Source organism: Ranitomeya variabilis, chromosome 3, assembly GCF_051348905.1.
Source record: "Ranitomeya variabilis isolate aRanVar5 chromosome 3, aRanVar5.hap1, whole genome shotgun sequence".
In the NCBI taxonomy this organism is placed as follows: Eukaryota; Metazoa; Chordata; class Amphibia; order Anura; family Dendrobatidae; genus Ranitomeya; species Ranitomeya variabilis.
In genome coordinates this window covers 449,507,380-449,528,035 of record NC_135234.1, presented here as the reverse complement: position 1 = coordinate 449,528,035, position 20,656 = coordinate 449,507,380, and the positions used below count along the sequence as shown (strand labels likewise).

The 20,656-nt window shown below is 43.9% G+C and overlaps 1 protein-coding gene across 4 annotated transcripts in view; it reads left to right on the top strand.

The window, feature by feature from the left end:
• Positions 1-20,656, top strand: part of TSGA10 (testis specific 10) — a 177,355-nt gene that overhangs the window by 115,116 nt on the left and 41,583 nt on the right. For all 4 annotated transcript variants that reach the window (XM_077296525.1, XM_077296527.1, XM_077296526.1 and 1 more), the window contains exons 5-13: positions 3,022-3,191; positions 3,856-4,002; positions 5,231-5,404; positions 6,596-6,673; positions 6,899-7,050; positions 9,013-9,128; positions 10,032-10,186; positions 14,072-14,118; positions 19,544-19,712. In XM_077296525.1, the coding sequence (XP_077152640.1) occupies positions 3,022-3,191; positions 3,856-4,002; positions 5,231-5,404; positions 6,596-6,673; positions 6,899-7,050; positions 9,013-9,128; positions 10,032-10,186; positions 14,072-14,118; positions 19,544-19,712 (1,208 nt within the window). The remainder of the gene's footprint in view (positions 1-3,021; positions 3,192-3,855; positions 4,003-5,230; positions 5,405-6,595; positions 6,674-6,898; positions 7,051-9,012; positions 9,129-10,031; positions 10,187-14,071; positions 14,119-19,543; positions 19,713-20,656) is intronic.

Sequence of the window (20,656 nt, the reverse complement as noted above, 5' to 3'; positions counted from 1 at the left end):
ATATACTGCGTGCGTGGGCTGTTATATACTACATGGCTGTGTTATATGCTATGTGGGCTGTTATACACTCCGTGGGCTGTGCTATATACTACGTGGCTGTGCTATATACTCCGTGGACTGTGCTATATACTATGTGGCTGTGCTATATACTACGTGGCTGTGCTATATACTACGTGGCTGTGCAATATACTACGTGGCTGTGCTATTTAATACGTGGGCTGTTCTATACTACGTGGCTCTGCTATATACTAGGTGGCCAGCCGCGAACAATCAGCGACATGCGCAGTCCTGTGTATTCAATGTATTATTCTAAAATCTTCATAAATAAACTACATACATATTCTAGAATACCCGATGCGTTAGAATCGGGCTACCATCTAGTATATATATATATATATATATATATATATATATATATATATATATATATATATATATATATATGTCCCTTATCCTTTTCCCCATCTTGGTATATATCCCTTATCCTTGTATACTGTATGTCCGCCGCTCTGCCACTGGTCTTTAATACGTAGAAAAAAAATAAACAATTATACTCACTTTCCCACCTTTCCCCGCCGCGCGGCATCCTTGTTTGAAGCCGGCAGCTGACTTCAGCGTGCAAGTGATGGCAGCGCGTGATGTCACTCCCATGTGCCCCCAGTCACGTGCATGCATATGTCAGCTGCTGGCCTATGATTGTCTGGCAGCGTGTATTGCCGTTCACGGCACTGCAATACACTTCAGCTGAATGTGCAGCCGAGGACGCACATCCAGTTGAAGCTTGCGCTGACGTTGGCATGCCCATCACCTACACAGGCCCGGTCGCGGTCATTGCACCCCTGCGTGAGTGGCTTCTATAAATGCAAAGCTGCCTAAACCACAGTCGGGTTCCTTCTTGTACCTGCTTCATGGCTTTACAAGCGTGAAGAAGATCAAAAGACTGAAAACATGAACATTTTTAGATTACAGTGATTATGTTAGTTAATTTTTTAATGTTTATTAAGCATTTTTTTCAGGTGGGTTACGGAGCATGCCTATTTGATAAAGACATTCTGTGCACATACCCTTAGAGAGACATAGGGGGTGCTATATGATAAGATGCTGGACACCAAGAGGCCCATACACTGTCTTCCACAGAAGCCCCCAGCTGTTTATGTCCACCTCTGCATCAGATAATACAAAAGTAAAGCTCAGCATAGGACATGTATTCCAATGTCTTGATGGTATTAATAGGAATTTGCTGTCTAATTGAGACTTTTAGGCACTGTTACAGCATATGGTCCTAGCAGCAATTCCTCTGGGAGATTTCCCTCTTTGATCTTGTACACACTTGGGTAATTATGCAAATGTATATGGTGAAATACATACAGACTGTTACAACACCTTGATTCCTTCGGGAGTGACACCTGTGTTAGTGACTAAATAGTAAATCTTTTAATACTCTGGTAATACATCGTCCTGCTGTGCTCTGTTCTCAGTAATAGCATGGCCTGCTTTACGGCCGGCGCTGACACAGTCAGTGCAGGGAAGCTCTCGGCAGCAGCGCGTGCATTAGCAGCGCTCCTGCCGAAAGCAGTTTTAACCCTGTGGACGCCGGGGGACGTGACAGACGTCAGAATGTGAGTATGTACTGTTTTTTTTTTTAACTTTTACAATGGTAACCAGGGTAAATATCGGGTTACTAAGCGCGGCCCTGCGCTGAGTTACCCGATATTTACCCTGGTTACAAGTGAACACATCGCTGGATCGGTGTCACACACGCCGATCCAGCCATGACAGCGGGTGATCAGCGACCAAAAAATGGTCCTGATCATTCCCCAACGACCAACGATCTCCCAGCAGGGGCCTGATCGTTGGTCGCTGTCACACATAACGAGATCGTTAGCGGGATCGTTGCTACGCCACCAAAAGCGTGACGTTGCAAAGATATCGTTAACGATATCGTTATGTATGACTCAAGGCTGAGTCACACAACGATATCGTTAACGATATCGTTGCAACGTCACGCTTTTGGTGACGTAGCAACGATCCCGCTAACGATCTCGTTATGTGTGACAGCGACCAACGATCAGGCCCCTGCTGGGAGATCGTTGGTCGTTGGGGAATGATCAGGACCATTTTTTGGTCGCTGATCACCCGCTGTCATCGCTGGATCGGCGTGTGTGACACCGATCCAGCGATGTGTTCACTTGTAACCAGGGTAAATATCGGGTTACTCAGCGCAGGGCCGCGCTTAGTAACCCGATATTTACCCTGGTTACCATTGTAAAAGTTAAAAAAAAAACAGTACATACTTACATTCTGATGTCTGTCACGTCCCCCAGCGTCCACAGGGTTAAAACTGCTTTCGGCAGGAGCGCTGCTAATGCACGCGCTGCTGCCGAGAGCTTCCCTGCACTGACTGTGTCAGCGCCGGCCGTAAAGCAGAGCACAGCGGTGACGTCACCGCTGTTACTGCCGGAGCTGACACATTCAGTGCAGGGAAGCTCTTACTAAGCGCGGCCCTGCACTTAGTAACCCGATGTTTACCCTGGTTACCTGGGTGCTGCAGGGGGACTTCGGCATCATTGAAGACAGTTTCAACGATGCCGAAGTCGTTCCCCTGATGGTTGGTCGCTGGAGAGAGCTGTCTGTGTGACAGCTCCCCAGCGACCACACAACGACTTACCAACGATCACGGCCAGGTCGTATCGCTTGTCGTGATCGTTGGTAAGTCGTTTAGTGTAACGGTACCTTCAGCCTTTACAAAAGAAAAGCAGTCTGCGGTCTTTGTTATGGCCAAAAATACACGATACGGTGATGGAAAGCACATAATGCACACTCGCTTAGTAATACAGGTTTCTCGGCTTACTTGTATGATGTTCTCTAACAATATATCACAAGCATATGTTTCTTGATGTGTGATTGGCATGCTCAATAGCTAACAAAAATTAACTACCGTATATATGAAATTAACCATTGTGAAACATTGTGGTTTTGTGATGTTTTAATTAAAACTAGCATTTCCTCTCAATTCACCAGAGAAGAAGGGTGTGTTACCAAATAAGAAGGGTAGAGCAACATCTCCTTCTAAGCTGGACTCGTTTGTAAAGAGTCTGGAAGAAGAAAGGGATCACTACAAGAGAGAAACAGAACATCTAAGGAAGATGCTTCGAGGCCGTAGCATTAGTCCAAAGCGTAGCCCATCCAAGGTAAGTTGCAATTGTGAAGCCATATCCAAAAACTAACACTATATTAACAAGCTTTCCGAAACTAACATTAATTTTGATTCTAAATGTCTGTCAATTTCTATAATAATCTAATTACTTTTCCATTATACTGTAGTTAAAAAGTCTCTATCGTTCCATCTCTACTCTCTCTAATTGCTTTATGTTTTTGTTTTGTTTTGGACCACTCAATTAAAGGTGGTATCCCAACTGTCCCCTACCTTCGGCTACTTCTCCTTTCTAAGAGGGCATTTTAGACCCTCAGAATTTGTCACAGCGGTTTGATCCCCATCCATCAACAAGTTATAATTGCCGGTGGTCCTGGTGGGGTCTAACCTTTAAGAGAAACCTAGTATAATTTCTGAACATCATTTCCAGTAAAATACTTGTACACTAAGAGATGTATACAAAATGTGACACTTGATTTCATTGGAAAAAAGCATGCACACATAGACCAAGTGACATAATCAGAGACTGTCCCGGCAAATTACAATCCTTTTAGAAGTAATTCAGCTTGAAGTTCAGTTATGAACAGATCTAAGCCAAATATTTCCCATTTGAAAGCTGCATAACTAGCTTTATACTAATTTCTTTATGAATACTTATTGATATTTTCAATAATATTCCCATTTGATAAATCTCTACACAGCTCGACTCTGAAATCAAGAAGATTGTTCGAGATCGTGATGAGCTCCAGAACATGCTCACAAAGTATGAGCGTCACATGGCAGAAATCCAGGCCAACGTCAAAGTTTTGACGTCAGAACGAGACAAAACAAACTTGCTATACGAGAAGGTAAATATATAATTTGTTACAGATGTGATTAATAAATAGGAAAATAATGTTTTCTCAGTCTCTGTCACAACGGTTCTAGATTATTGCTATTAGCATGTAATAAGGGTTTGGATTTAGCAGCATGTAAAAGTCAAATATCAAAAAACCAAATGAATAAATAAAGTAAAACAAACAAAAACATGCCTAAATGGGAAACATAAGACAAACCTAAAAAAAGTATTAATTAAATAAAATACCATGTTTAATTACCTCTCCAAAACATTTTGACATCGTTATTGGTTTACCAAGCCAAAAAAAATATGAACATTGTAACTTGTAAATTTTGATGGTCACTGTTCCAAAATAATTTCCCAAAATAAAACTTTTGCATAAAACTTTGAAACTTGTTTTTTTCTGAACGATGAAACATACTGTAGTATTCTCAAGCACTTCTCAAACTGTGAGGTCGACCTTACCAGTTAGGTGCCCAAGTTCTGCGGGAGGCAGTTTTCATAGAAGTGACCAAATGCTGCAGTGTTTTCAATAGCTACAGTAGACTCTAGTTTAACAACATAATTAACTCTTTTTTTACTTATTATAAGGTTATACTGGGTACAGAAGACAAAAAAAGAAAAATGAGAAATATTTTTAATTTTAGTATGGACTTCTGTCTCGAATGGTGAGACAAAGATATCATTTTGGTCTGTCTTTTGAGGCCTCAGTAGAAAAGTTTGAGTTGCTATTAGCCCAAACCATTTTCCCCCATAGCTACACCCTCTGTTCTTTATTATTAATGCCATATCATTAAAACACTATAGGCTATAATAGTACAGCGGATGCATACTACTTTTTCACTTTTACTTTTTTCATCTCTTAGGCTAGGTTCACATTGCGTTAGTGCAGTCCGTTAGTTAACGGACTGCGCTAACGCAAGTGCCGACTTTGGCACAGCGCTAGCGCAGATGGAGCATCTGCTAGCTCCATCTGCACTAGCAGTGACGGACCCGGAAACGCTGCAGCCCGCGTCTTGGGTCCGTCACTCAATGACGGCACATCGCCTAGCACACGCCCATTGTGGGTGTGCGCTAGCGATGCGTCCTACATTGCTTTCAATGGCGGCGTTAACGGACTACGTTACACCGCGTTATGCCGCGGTGTAACGTAGTCCGTTTAACGTACCGCCATATCGGAATGTGAACCTAGCCTTATTCTTTTGATTAGTCAATTTTATATCTTTTCCTCTTTTTAGGCTCAACAGCAAATAACCCATCTTCGAAGAGAGCTGATGCGATCTCCAAAGACCCCCAAAGCCAGTTTGACAGCTCAAACTATTTTAAAGCGTGTTGAAAGTGAAAGAGACAGCGCCATTTCAGATTTACGCCGCATGACTACAGAGAGAGACAGCTTGAGAGAACGGCTAAAGGTATAAAGAAAACTTTTTCTAATTATATGTCTTACATTTTATATTGGCACACATCATCCAATACACACTGGCCAGAGATACTGGTAGAAATACCCCTCTAATAGATTAATAAGTATCAGTCCACCTTATTATTTGATAATTCATATTAGCCAAACAGCATATTTTTGTTTGTACTATTTATTCTCACAGAAGAGCAAACCTTCCCGCATTATATGATTTCCTGAATCAGGTCAACGTAGTAACAAAATATATTGACAGATCCTGTCACATGCTTGGTTCCCCAATTACCAAAAGGATTTCAACACTTACGGTATTTTAAATTGAATTGTTATAAATAACCCAAAATCCTGAGAGCTGAGTGGTATACTTGTGACAATTTCTTTACTCTGTTAAGGTGGGAACAAGAACACTGTTTTTTGGGATAGGTGACATTTAGTGCTGAGCGAGTGTGCTAGTTGCACAGTTGATCTCCGAGTATTTTGGGCATGCTTGGAGATTTAGTTTGTGTCACCGCAGCTGCATGATTTGCGGCTGCTAGACAGCCTGAATACATGTGGGGATTGCCTGTTTGTTAGGGAATTCCCACATGTATTCAGGCTGTCTAGCAGCCGCAAATCATGCAGCTGCGGGGACTCAAACATAATGTGCGAGCATGTCCAAGATACTCGGAAATCATGAGTACCGAGCACACTCGCTCATCACTAGTGGCATGTCAACACTTTAGCTACCTCCAATAAGGAGTTTATGTTATATGAAATCAATTTAACCTACCGTACTTGTTATTTATGGAAAAAGGTTGGAGACACATTGAGACATACTTATCTATACAGTTTAATTCAAAGACAGTGCAAACTTAGACAAGATCGTCTTACAATGTGCAAGATTTATCAAAGTGGTTCATGCTGCTTGATAAATCTGTCTAATTGTATGACTTTCTAGTCTACGTTCACATCACCTATCAGTTGGCTTACTTTGTGCCAGAATTTTGGCTCACTTTGATGCACACTAGATTTTACCCCTTTCCATGAAGCTACCCACCTTTTCAGTGAAACTACGCCCTTTCATCGGACACGCCGCAAAACATGAATTATTTATATTTAGCACAGTGGTTTTTTTGCACAAAATACCCCAGAATTCTGCTGCATTAAGCTAAATAAATCTTGTTTTAATAAATCTTCTTTGTCAATACAGATATCGCAGGAAACCGCTATAGGTGATAGAGCTCATCTGGAACAAAAAATTGAGGATTTACTGTCAACAATGCAAATAGTAAGACCAACATATCGAATAAGAACCTGGGGATCACTTGTATAACTTTTACATGGTTGCATAGAAACTTTAACCTTGGTCTCTTCAACACAGATTTTGTATATATTCTTTTCTACATAAAGATGTATAAATCGCAAAAACTATGCAACCAAATGGCATATCTCCCTATTCACAATCATTCCTATTTTTCATTAATTTGCTGGATATTTTTAATGTCTTATACAGATAGAAAGTGAACGTATGGACCAGAAGTCTGAGCTGTCTCTAATGAAAGACTCAGTATCAACAATGGAAAATGAATTAAAAATATATAGCAGAAGAGCAGCTGAGGCAGAAAATGAGTTGAGACAGCAGAAATCTGAATGTGACTCTCTGAGGTATATTTAAATAACTAAATAACTAGTTAGAATGATTAATAAAGCATCATGCAAATACATGAAAGCTGATATATACTGTTCAAATAGAATATTGCCCAAAGCAAATTAGTGTGAATTATTTCTACAGCTTATAAATGGAATTTTCCATTCAGTCTTTACATGCATTCTACGTGTGAAGAGAGCCCTTTAAAAAGTAGGGGGCTAATGTTGTGAAAAGACTGAAGATTTTAGTTGTGGATCATACATCTGCTCCAATTTTAGAGGATTTTTCAAATCCCATTTACATGCAATAAAAGAAGCTGCATGCAAATCAGCATATGCATACAGAGCCTATCCCGTGAACTTTTCTGTATTTTTTCACGTTACATCCACAAACTTAAATGTGTTTTATTGGGATTTTATCTGATATACCAACACAAAGTAGCAAGTATTTGTGAAGTTTAAAGGAAATTATACATGGTTTTCGAATTATTTTAAAAATATAAATCCGAAGATTATAACTTCCACTCGTATTCAGCCTCCTATAGTTTAAAATCCCTAAATAAAATCCTGTGTCAAATTGCCTCCAGAAGTCACATAATTAGTAAATTGAGTACACCTTTGTGAAATGTATTCTCAGTATATCCACAGCTGTTCTGTGAAGGCAACAGAAGTTTGTTAGAGAACATTAAGGATCAAACAGCATCATGAAAACTAAGGAACACACCAGACAGGTCTGTGATAAAGTTATGGAGTAGAGTAAAGCAGGGTTAGGTTATAAAAAATAGCACAAGGTCTAAACATCTCATGGAACGCTGTTCAATCCACAATCCAAAAATGGAAGGAGTGTGGCACAACTGCAAACCTACCAAGAAATGGCCGTCCACCTAAAGTGACATCCCAATCAAGGAGAGCACTAATTGGAGAAGCAGCCAAGGAACCGATGGTCACTCTGTAGGAGCTGCAGAGGTCCACAGCGCTTATGGCTTGTGCCCACAGGACAATTATTAGTCATAATAAGCACAGTGATACGGTTGTTTTTACACAAGGTTTTGGTACTTTTGGCAGTGTGGACAGGTGCCAAGTCCTGCTAGAGAATGAAATTTCCATCTCCAAAAAGCCTTTCGTCAGAGGGAAGCATGAAGTGCTCTGAGATTTCCTGGTAGACGGCTGCACTGACTTTGGTCTTGATAAAACCCAGTGTACCTATTCCAGCAGATGACATGGCTCCCCAAACCATCACTATCAGGACTTGGCACCTGTCCACACTGCCAAAAGTACCAATACCTGGTTTAAAAACAACAGTATCACTGTGCTTGATTGGCCAGCAAACTCGCCTGACCTTAACCCCATAGAGAATCTATGGGATATTGTCAAGAGGGAGATGAGAGTCACCAGACCCAACAATGCAGATGAGCTGAAGGCTGCTATCAAAGCTACCTGGGCTTCAATAACACCTCAGCAGTGCCACAGGCTGATTGCCTCCATGCCACGCCGCATTGATGCAGTTATTGATGCAAAAGGAGCCCCAACCAAGTATCGAGTGCATTTACTGAACATACATTTCAGTAGGCCAATATTTCATATTTTAAAATCATTTTTCAAGCTGGTGTTATAAAGTATTCTAATTTACTGAGATAGTGACGTTTTGGGTTTTCATTGGCTGCAAGCCATAATCATCAACATTAACAGAAATAAACACTTGAAATAGATCACTCTGTCTGTAATGACTCTATATAATATATGAGTTTCACTTTTTATATTGAAGAACTGAAATAAATTAACTTTTTGATGATATTCTAATTTTGTGAGATGCACCTGTATTAGAGAGCCGCGTCAGACTCTTGTGGCAGTGATTTATCAGCAAGTACTGCCGACTATAATCTAATGTGCATGGGGATCTTAAACATAAGTGTGGAAGGTTTTTTGCTATGTGATTGATGGTGTCAGTCTGCTTACATTTTTGGATCATTCACATTTCAGATTGCTGAATAATAAAACTGAACACTCATTAGATGAGGCTCAGCGACGACTTTCTCTGAAGCTTAATGAACTGCAGTTGGCACAAGAGAAAATTGTTAGGCTGGAAAATAAGATAGGTAGGTTATACAGTAATTCACATCTCGTGTTATCAACGCTAGCGTCAATATTTTCTATTATCAGTAGTAAGAAATATTTTCTATGAGTTATAGCAAGATTTCTTATAGAATTCCCAATCTCCTTCTCAGAAATCTGATACAAATGCCTCCTGGCCATTCAAAGTAAAGAGTTATTCTCAAGTTTGAAAGGTATCCCCTATCAGTGGAATAGGAGAAAACTTCCCATTTACTGTTGGTCTGAATTCTCCTATCCTGAGAACCATAACTCTGAACGGAGCGAAGGTCGAACATTCACATTGCCGCTCCATTCATTCTTATCGGAATATCGAAGATCCGTGCTCTCACCTTCGGCTGTTTTATGTATTAAAAATGAATGGAGTGGCAGTGCGCATGATAGATACCCCCCACTCCCACTGAGCCCTGATTTTCGGGACTGATGAGGGCCCTAGTGGCCGGAACCCCAGTGATTGGGAAGTTGTATCCTATCCTACGGATAGTGAATAACTTTCAAACTTGAGAATATGCCTTTAAGGCTCAGTTTTGTACATATTATTTCACCAATAGAATTCACAAAGCCTTACTAGACTTTTGCGTACATATCATTTCATATGGTGCCTCATAGCGTTTTTGGGGATTTTTACAGTTACCATAGAACCCCCGTACACCTTTGATGGTGCCCAATAATGGGCCTGTACGCAACAGAGGCATAAACCCCAAATGCTGTCAGAATCTTATTTTGGCTGACAATTGTCAAAGTTTCATCATACATTCAGTTATTACAAAAAATAATTTGTTCAGATTGATTTCTTAACATAACTTGTGTGAATATTCTCCGGTCATATGTACGTCTGCTGTTTTATTGTGCCGGTATGTCTAATTCATTACTTCATTTCCCATTTTAAGATGAACAGTCAAACCAAAGCCTTGTCCAGAAGGAAGAAATTACAATTCTGCAGAAAACCATAGCAGAGATGGACAAAGAAAAGGATAATTTATTATACAGTGTGGATCAGAAAAGCGAGAAGATTTCCTCTCTCGAGGACAGCCTTGCTCTTAAAGTAATTTTAATTTGTTTTACCATTTTAAATGTTAGAAATATGCACAAGTCTGGATAAACAAGATCACGTTGACCTACAGTAATCATGATTTTAAAGGGGTTGTCCCACAAACAGTCTACTGCATCTGAGTGTCCACCTCCAGTAGGCATATACACCCAAAAATCATGCACGTCAGAGTGCAGGTTTGCTCTGTCGGCACTATTATAGGCAGTAGCCCATCGGCGCATACGCCCGAATCCTTTTTTATGGGGGTTTCAGACGTAAGCCCCGATGGGACCAACAAATGTGAAAGCTCCCTAAGGAAAAACATTTTCCTGCCCGTTTCCATTTTAAGCTCACGCACTCTTTTGCTTCCTCCCCTGCCCAGGAGCTGTGGTATGATGACTTGTTCCTGCATGATCAGACACAGCCATTACACAGTACACAGCAGGGGCACATTTATAAGATTATCTTAGCACAGGAACATTTTTTTCATACATCCGATTGTGGAAATTATTATTTTTCTAAGCTCTATTAATTAAAAAGTACTTTTTTCCTGGGACAACCCCTTTAATTATTCTTGTACTCCTTTCATATGAATGAATTCCTTATTTCATATATCATATTTAAATGTTTGGGGGGTGGACTTTTATGTTGATGTCATGTCTTTAGAACAGCAATTCAATATCTGATCATTGGTGTCCCACCCCCAGCTGATTTGATAAGGCCACAGCACTCCATCTAGTATTGTGTTCCCTTCTATATTTATCAGCCACAGTACTGTACCGTCCCTTTTGTAGTGGCGGTGCCTGTGCAACTCAGTCCTGTTCACTGGGAGGGAGCGGCACTGCTGGTGCACACCAAAGTGTACATTGCGAGGTAAACATTGAGAAAGGAAAGGTGTCCTAAGCTGAGTTGTGGGTCTGCTGGGAGTCGGAGCGCCACTACTCCAAAATTGCTGACCTGTCCTAAGTTTAAAAAAAAAAAATCATTAAAGGTGTATGCCCATCTGCAAGTTCCTATCCCAACTATGTAGTAGGTGTAATAGTGCAGCGCCCCAGAGTCCTGGTCGTTGCAGTACTGTGGCTCCGCCACTATGGGGAGCTATGGTGCGTCCGATGGCACTGAAGGAGTTCATCTGATCAGGTATCACAGACACCAATACATTTCACAGCCGGGCCTCCGGGGGGAGCTAAGGGTGCTATTCATTAGGCCACTCCCCACCATAGTGGGTAAACTGGGGGTCAGGCAGGAAGTTAGATCAGAAAGCTGACTGGGTTGGAACCAGGCAACACCTTGTGGCAGAGGGTGTTGTAGGGGAAGATACAGTAGGGTCTCTGTCAGGGGTGGGATCCTGACAGAGGCTTGGCAACGAGAACGAACGTAATGGGACCGTGCCTGCTCCGGGTAGCGGCGGTGCCCAAGAAAGGATTAGAAGAGAGATAGATTGTGCTGAGTGAGAAACGGGATCACGCAAAGGAGAAATACCAGTAGGAGTCGTGCTGTAAGACCGAAGCAACATCCTACTGAGGCGCAATACCGGTGGCCGGAACGCCGAGGGAGTAGAACAACATTCAGCTTCAAGCAATACTCCAAACAGCGGCAGGACAGTCAGTCTCAGGCGGGCTGACTAACTCAAATCACCTATGAAGTCTTGGGAGGCAATTGTGGGAGAGGGGCGTCTCTAGGGTCCCGGAAGAACTCCAGGCCTACCCGTCAAACGGGTGCCGTTCCTACCCGAACCTCAGGGAGGGACAGAGGATTAGCAGAACATCATCTAGTCGAGTTGTGAGGGAACTTAAGAAACAGACACAACAGTTGTGGGGTACTTTCCGTAAGCACAGCAGGGAAGGACTACAACACATAGCACTAGGGGGAAGGCACAGATTTCCTCCTGTGAAGAGAACTCTGGAAGTGTCATTGGACCGGCTGGACTTGCGCAGCCTGGTGAGCCGTATTCTGGATTGAGGACCCAGAGATCTTCAGTAAAGAGGTAAAGAGACTGCAACCTGGTGTCCTCGTTATTTACCGCGACCTGCACCCCACAACTGCACCGTTACAACACCACTTATTGCACCGGACGTCCCCCACTGACAGACAGGGCCACGGACCGGGTCTAGCCCCCGTGACAACCCCAGAACTGAGACTCAGAGGCCCGGCTCCGGGTACCCCTCGGCCCTGCGGCGGTGTGGGGGCGCTCCAATAATACGATTAATAATAGCAAATACCTTCCAATTACAAATAAGGTATAGTTTTTCTGATTCTCTATGTCTCTTTCCTCACGTGCAGGCATTGCAGGACCTTAGGTAGCCAGGGTTACGACCAGTGATATAGTGACAGGTAGCTAATTACTAGTGGTCATAACCATGGATACCTAAGGTCCTGCAATGCCCTGCACATGAGGAAAGAGAAAAACTACTACATTTCTAATTGGAGGTGTATGCTAATATTATTGTGATTACAACTACTACATATTGAGACAAGATCTTGGAGATGGGAATACCCCTTTAAGTGTGCTTTTCAATGCTGTAATGCTCACACTTTATGATAAAGTCTCTGATAGTTTGAGACTAAGAACACATCTAGGTGGGCAGGAGTGGTTTCTATAAGAAGCTATATCTGTATGACCATGAAATGAATCTGATGCTCTGTGCATAGTATTGGCGTCCTCTTGACCTCGAATCCTGTACAGAAAGTTATTGCTAAGCTTGGGTATCTTCCAGTAACAGGATGGCAGAATCTGTCGTATTGCTGTCCTGTTCTATAGTTCCTCTAGTAGCAATGCATTATAAAGAAAAAACGGTCCAGGTAAGATGTCGCTGCTACAATTATTTATTAAATTATTGCATAGACTATCCATTCTCATAGCTAATAACTGAGGCACTGCAGCTGTCAACTTGGCTCTTTTCCACCAAATAGTTTTTAGTAATAAGTTAAATATCTCTGAATCATCCAAATGTTGTCTATGTAAAGGCTCATACATATAACCATTTTTCTCAAAGAAGTGCTATTCATGTTTTTCACATAGTCTATGGGATAGTTCACGTGTCTTTTTTTTTCCTTGGGCTGAATGGTCCTCCCAAAAATACGGGGGCTTGTCCAATATTGATCCGAGTGTCGGTTCAAACTCGCCAATGCAAGTCTGTGAATCTGTGAACAAAATCAAACAGCACTTGAATGCCATCTGAGTGCTGTTGGCTTTGCACTGACTGGTTGATAGCAGAGGCTTGAGAAACCTGCATCTATTTTTTCCCCATCTGAGAAAAACTGATAAATCTCTGACCAAAGTCTGATGGTAAAATCTGACACTGACCAAACTCTGATGACACTTTGATCAAAATCTCTGGTGAAACGCAAACCAATTTTTTTGTACAAGAGAAATCACTGAAATCTGAATGAGCCCTTAGCGACATTAAATGGCTATATTTTAAAATCGATTGTTTATCTTGAGGATACACCATCAATATTAAATCAGTAGGGATCGTTCTTCCATTCAGCTTTTTTAGGAGGCTGTAGCGTTCATGTAAGCGCTGTGGCATCTTCAATGTTTATAGCAGCATGGTGTCTGATTTATTCTATCCTGCAGTATTCTTTCCGTGGCTGGTCAGTACATTGCAGAGTTATTCTATTGAAGTGAATGGAATAACATTACAGTATTTGGAACATCCAGTAAAACTACAGCCAACGTAAAAAGTACAGCATCGGCAAGTGAGATCCAGGCTGCAGCCTCCTCAGACAGCTGATTGGAGGGGGTGCTGAAAGTCAGACGTCCAGACATCTAACGTTAACGTCTTTTCCAAAGCATAAGCCATTCATTTTAAAAGGATGGGTGACCCCTTTAAATCATACCATTATAAATGGCTGCTTGTTGGTTGCATACTAACATTTAATTTGTTTTCTCTTCAGGAGAATTCAGTACAACGCATGCTCAGGGAGATGGAGGAATCAGCGCGGTAATCTTATATTTTTAATTACACGTTAAACACAACATTGGTGCCAGATTTACTTCTCATCAGCCGCAAATCACAAGACATATTGTGCTTTAGGCCCTCACAAATCATAGTCACATTATGTACAAATAAACGTGTAGTGTTAGCCTGAAATCATTTTATGTACTGTAACCATGTTTGTAGTATGTAACTGTCAGACAGAAAACAAAAAAATATTGCTGCACCAAATACCATTTCTGTAATCCAGCCGCGACTGTTCTTCCCAAAGGGCAGCAGCCACTGTACATTGTCACAGGACACTGATCGGAAATTCCAGCACTGGAAACCATGCATATTTAGCTTGAAGCACAGCTCACAGCTTTATTGTAAGGGAATTTGTCAGCAGTATTTCACCCCAAAAACTGTATATATGGGCATGTAGCTATTTCAAAGACAAGTCCAGCCATACCCTTACATGGTCAGTCCATTCCTCTGTTACTGAGAAATCAGCATATGCATTGGTATGCAAATGAGGCGGTAGATCTGAAGCCTCTGTCACTCCAGCTTTATTCCCAGCCCAGCAGTGCCGATTTCTCCTACTTCTCTGACAGCCTTTATGATGGAGTGATTTCAGGCAAAGGAGCTGTCAGTCAAGCAGTAGGAGGTAGCACTGGGTGGAGAATAGAGCTGGAGTGACAAAGGCTTAAGATCTACAACCTTATTTTCTCCATGCCTCATGAAGGGACTAAGGACTATGGGTGTTATGCTGCTGCCACCAGGAGGACACTAAGTGAATATAGAAAGATTAACTCCTCTGCAGTATACCCCCTCCTACTGGCTCTAAGTGAACAATTTCTTGCTTAGTGTCTGTAGGAGGCACTTGGTTCTGGTTCAGACCCCAACGTTTTTATTTTATTTTTTTACTTTTCTGTACATTTTTATTTTTTAATTAACAGAGTGAAGGGGGCAACAGATCCTTTCAAGGTTCCGATCTCCCCCGAATCATCAACAGGCGAGAACACAGAATGTTGCCTCCCCGTACCCTCTCCTGCGATGCGGGAAGCCATGCGTGAGCTCACTTTAGGAGAGACGGTTCCTTCAGGTCCCGTTCTCCCCACACCAGCAACAGGTGAGCACATAGAGTGTCGCCTCTATGTACCCTCTCCTGGAGCCAGGCCTATAGCTGGACATCTTGTCCTGTTCCATCCTATGGGAATGAACCCACTGGATGTACAGAGGCCCTCCTTGCAGCACCCACTGCATCACCACTGTTTGTAAGCGAATGATGGAAGGAGGCAGGAAGACTCTCCACCCTCCTTGTCTATGGAGATGGTGGATTGAGAGAGAATCCTAGGACCAGCACACCTGCAGCTCTGGCTCTGCTTCATCTCCTGGCACTCCATGAGTAAAACTGAAGCTGGTATAAGAGGCTCCTCCTGGCAGAGAAGGGGGTCCTGGCCCCGGGAAGGGGGAGGTGTCAGTGTCTGGCGGCGTTTTTTTTTGTACACCACCACAGCCCCTCTTAGTTCGCTCCCCGGTGGTGCCGGGGGTTCCAGTCCCTTCCCAGCCTTGAGCAGGCTCGACGGGCGCTGCTGTGAACGACTGCGGCCCGCATTTTTAATCTAGTCCCCGGCATAGACCACAGCCTGCACTTTTCCAGAAATTTAGTCCCGGCTTTTAGCCAGGATAGGCCGCATTTTAATGGCCCCGCCGACCAGGGGAGGCGCCGGCATTGCGTCTTCCTTATCTCGGCTGCCATCTTCCTACACCTCCGGCAGCCTGGGAGCTGTCACGCTCGCTCCCAGACTGGTTGGCGCGAGCGTGGAGGGTGTGGCCCCACTGGACCACAGACCAGACTACCCTGGAAGGGGCGTAACTAAGTAGCTTCCTTGGTGTTCGCTGGAGCCTCTGATGGTGAGGTCAGGCTTGTGCGGCAGGAAGCTACCAGGTACCACTCCAGGGTGGTGTCTGGCTGTGGCTGCTAATCCCACCGGAGAACGGAACATAGACAGGCAACCGGGCATGGCTGGCACTCTGGCAGACAGTCGGGCACGGCTGGGACACAGGCAAGCAGACGGATATAACATACACAGGCAGGCGGGCACGGCTGGCTCTCTGGTAAGCAGGCACGGCTGGCTCTCTGGCAGGACAGACGGACAAGGCTGGTACACTGGAAGAACTGGAAGAACCGGTAGGGACCGGTCTGCAGGCTGGTATGTAAAACAGGTAAGAACCTGTTCAGACAGGAGGACTTAAGAATAGGGAGAGAAAGACCACAAGAGCTGATGCAGAGTGAAAGCACAGGAGCTAGAGCCAAGAACAGAGACACAGGAGGCGGAGCCAATAGCAGGAGGCGGAGCCAAGTGCAGAAACTCAGGAGGCGGAGCCAAGAGCAGGAGGCGGGGCCAAGTGCAGAAACACAGGAGGTGGAACCAAGACCAGAAGGCGGAGCCAAGTGCAGAAACGCAGGAGGCAGAGCCAAGAACAGAAGGCGGAGCCATGTGCAGAAACGCAGGAGGCGGAGCCAAGAGCAGGAGGCAGAGCCAAGTGCAGAAACACAGGAGGTGTAGCCAATAGCAGGAGGCAGAGCCACGTGCAGAAATGCAGGAGGCGGAGCCAAGAGCAAGAGACGTAGAACAGCAAGGAGCGGAGCCAGGTAGAACCGCAAGGAGCAGAGCGAGAGCTGAGCCGAGCCGCAGAGCAAAGCCACAGAGTGCAGAGATGAGAGCGGAGCAGAATCAGAGTACAGAGCAAGACACAGAGTGCAGAGCCCAGAGCAAAACCACAGAGAGCAGAGCAAGGTCACAGAATGCAGAGCAAGGAGCAAAGCAAGGTCGCAGAGAGCAGAGCCAAAAGCAGAGCAAAGCAAGACACAGAGTACGCACAGCAGGGAAAGGAAACCAAGGCAGAGATATAAACGGACACAGGAACAGGACTAGGCTAAGACAAAGTCAGGAACAGGACAAGGCACAGAGAAATGGACACAAGCCAGGGTACGACGCCCCTCTGTGTGGCTACACAAGGACACAGGCCAGGGTACGAAGCCACACTGGGTGGCGAACACAAGAGTAACAGAGACAGGGCCTGGCACCTCAGCAGCTAAGAACTGACTGAGGGAGTAAGTTGCACAGGCCCCCACCAATGGGTGGGGAAGTCTTAAATACAGGAACCCTCATGGCAATTGGCCGGGGACACCTTAGCAAGGTGCACACAGTCTCAATAAGACACAGGAGTTGCTGGCGCCGCCCCCCATGCATACAGACAGAGCATGCACAGAGCAAGCAGCAGACATGAGGCACACAGCATGGAGCTGGCAGCAGAGAGAAGTCACAACAAGGCCCAGAGAAGTAAGTGAGTTTGAGTGTAATGCAGGTGGGGGATGGGAAGCCATGCAGTGATTCCAGCAGGGTTGTTACAGGAGCCTGGAACCGGCAGGGACAGCAGGACAGCAGCACTGACAGAAGCACTGCGTGTTCGACGGACATCGGCATCACTCCTGGGGACTCAAGACACAGGACCTGTGTAAACTGCAGAATCATAGCTTTACCATTTCTCTGCACTTACATCCTCCCTCTCTCCCTCCTTTTTTTTCAAGGGACGCCAGGGTACACTATGTCTCAACCTAAAGCATCCAAAACAGCTAACAAAACACATACTGTGTTTTTTGCCTCATGTACCACTTGCAAGGTTTCCTTGCCCCGAGGCCACAAATCTGCCCAGGAGCCACCTGCCACTGCTTCCGACCCTAGCGAGCCTAGTCCCCCTGAGTGGGTTACTTCCCTGTCATGGTCTACGGCTTCTCTGGCCAAGGCAATAGACTCTCTCTGGGACCCCTCCTCAAGTCAGGGCGTCCGTTTGTCGATTGCGAAAAACCTTTCCGATGGACAAGATTCATCATCCAGCAGGGGTCGCACTTTATCAAAAAGTGATCATGCGTCTAGAAAAAGTACCCATGGCACGTCCCTTGAACCTTCTCGGGCTTCGGCATCCTTAAGTTTGGCTTCTTGCTCCCCCTCTCCAGGGGTTGGTAGCGAACATGATTCAGAATATGAATCTGATGCGTCCTTAGATCAGGACTCACAGAATTATCAGGAGACAGTTGATTCCCTCATTGAATCAGTCAACAAGGCTCTGAGGGTGGATGAGGAACTCGTATCTATCCCAGATCACGCCGTGTCCTTTAAGAGGACTAAGCGCCCCCACAGGGTATTTGCCAACCACCCCGAGTTTAAGGACATCGTTAAGAGACATAGGGATCGACTGGATAAACGCTTCACAGGGCAGAAGCCCATGGAGTCTAGATATTCCTTTGCTCCCACCTTAAGGAAGGATTGGTTACAGTTTTCCCCATTGGATCCTCCTGTATCGCGGCTTGCATCTAAAACTCTTTTATCATTGTCTGATAGCTCCGCAGTCAAAAATCCTACTGACCGCCAAATTGACAATCTTGCTCGGTCAGTCTTTGAGGCCTCTGGAGCTGCGCTGTTTCCATCCTTTGCCACGACCTGGGTGTCCGCAGCCATTCAGGAATTTGACCTCCCTCCTGAGGAGGCAGTCACATTTCCCGATGAGCCGAGAGGAACTGCTCGGTGATCTCGGCAGTCCACATCCCGGGTGTAGAGAACTGGGTGGCAGACTTTCTCAGTCGCCAGGGTCTCGCCTCGGGAGAGTGGTCTCTGCATCCGGAGGTCTTTCAGCAGATCTGTTGTCGCTGGGGAACTCCGGATGTGGATCTGATGGCCTCAAAGCTAAACACCAAAGTTCCCAAGTTTATAGCTCGGTCCCACGACCCAGTTGCCATCGGAGCAACTGGTCCTCCGTGGCATCAATTTCGGCTTCCGTATATATTCCCCCCGATCCCCTTACTTCCGAGGATCATCAAGAAGATTAGAGCGGAGGGGGTACCAGTAATCCTGATTGCGCCGGATTAGCCGCACTGGGCGTGGTACATGGAACTGATTCAACTCGTCGCCGACATCCCCTGACGACTGCCGCATCGCACAGATCTGCTGTCCCAGGGCCCTATTTACCATCAGAACTCCGAGGCCCTGTGTTTAACGGCGTTGAATCCTGGGTTCTAGCTTAAGCAGGATTCTCTCATCAACCATGCTTAGTGCTAGGAATCCCGCGCATTCATCACCTGGAAGACCTTCTTCTCATGATCATGATCAAGGAGGCCATTGCACCAGAAACATGTTTTTAATTTTTATTTTTTCCTTGCACATTTTAATTGTACATGGCTATTTTTGTACTCTTCCTCTGAATTAACCATTTTGCACCATCGTGGGGCTGAATATTTTTTCCTTTTCCTCTATTTAGTAAAGTGCTTATCAATGGCAGTTAGCTCACATGAACAGGACTCGTAAAGTAGTGGACAACTCATTTAATAATTTATTATTTGTACTAAATAGAGATCATTGCGAATTTAGTTTTTCCTTTTGTTTCTTAGGCAATCTTCTAAGACTATCAGCAGTCATGAGCAGGAAGTCAGTCGGCTATGTCGTCAAATGGATGAGATCAGTGAAGAATTGTCTCAAACGGGAAGGGAAAAGGAGACTGTAGTTCAGGAAAACTTCGCTCTTCATGATGATTTATCCAAGAACAAGGTTGAGATACAGGTAATATGTTTGTTAATCATCTGCAAGCCATGATTTTTGTTTCTAAACTGAAATAAAAACCCTAAACTGAATTAGAAACACAATTCATCAAAGTTTTTACACCCAGAATATCAGGCTCAATATTAGGTAGGAGCTGAAGTGGGATGGGATTTTGGCTACGTCCACCTGTCAAATTTAGCAAAAAGTGTTGCCGTCTTTTACGCTAGTAATGCTACTTTAGCTGTCGACTGTAGAAGTATTTCTGGCGAGTAGCATTTTGCAAAGATTTGTATGCCTCTAAATAAATTTGCTATATTGTACTCTAGCGAGTTCATTAAGACCATGTGCAATTCCAGTTTTACTGAATTGGTAAGGTAGAGATAACGAGCTCACTATAAATAAATTGTTCACACCGGGCTCGGGACCACGTCACTGTACTACGTCAACTTGTGATCATCTAAAGGAAGAAAATGGTCCAGTTTAACATTTGTGTTGTAAAAAGAATCTTCAATGTTCCATTTTAAAAAAAAAGTAGAAAGAGTAAAGCAAATGCGTACAACATATTTTTATATGAATTTGCTATAGTCTTTTAAATATTTTTGAAGATATTTTACATTCACCTGTTAAGCTGGACCATTTTTTACTTTGAATCTTAATGAAGCCATGCCTTAGTTTTTTTTAATATTCAATTTGACCATGTCAACTTTATGACATATCAGTTTGGTTAGGTATGTGGGCCTGACTGATGGGATGCCCATTGATCCGGAAAGTGTGTCAATCACTGCATCTCCTCAAAAAATACAATAAAAAGTGAACAAAATGTAAAATGGACCCCAAAGTGGCTACACAACTAATTTTTCTAACCAGTAAAATATTTAAAAAACTGTCTAAGGTTAGTATCGATGTCATTGGACTGATTTGGTGAGTCTTGTTACATTGAAGACTCTAAAAAACAATAGTGGAAT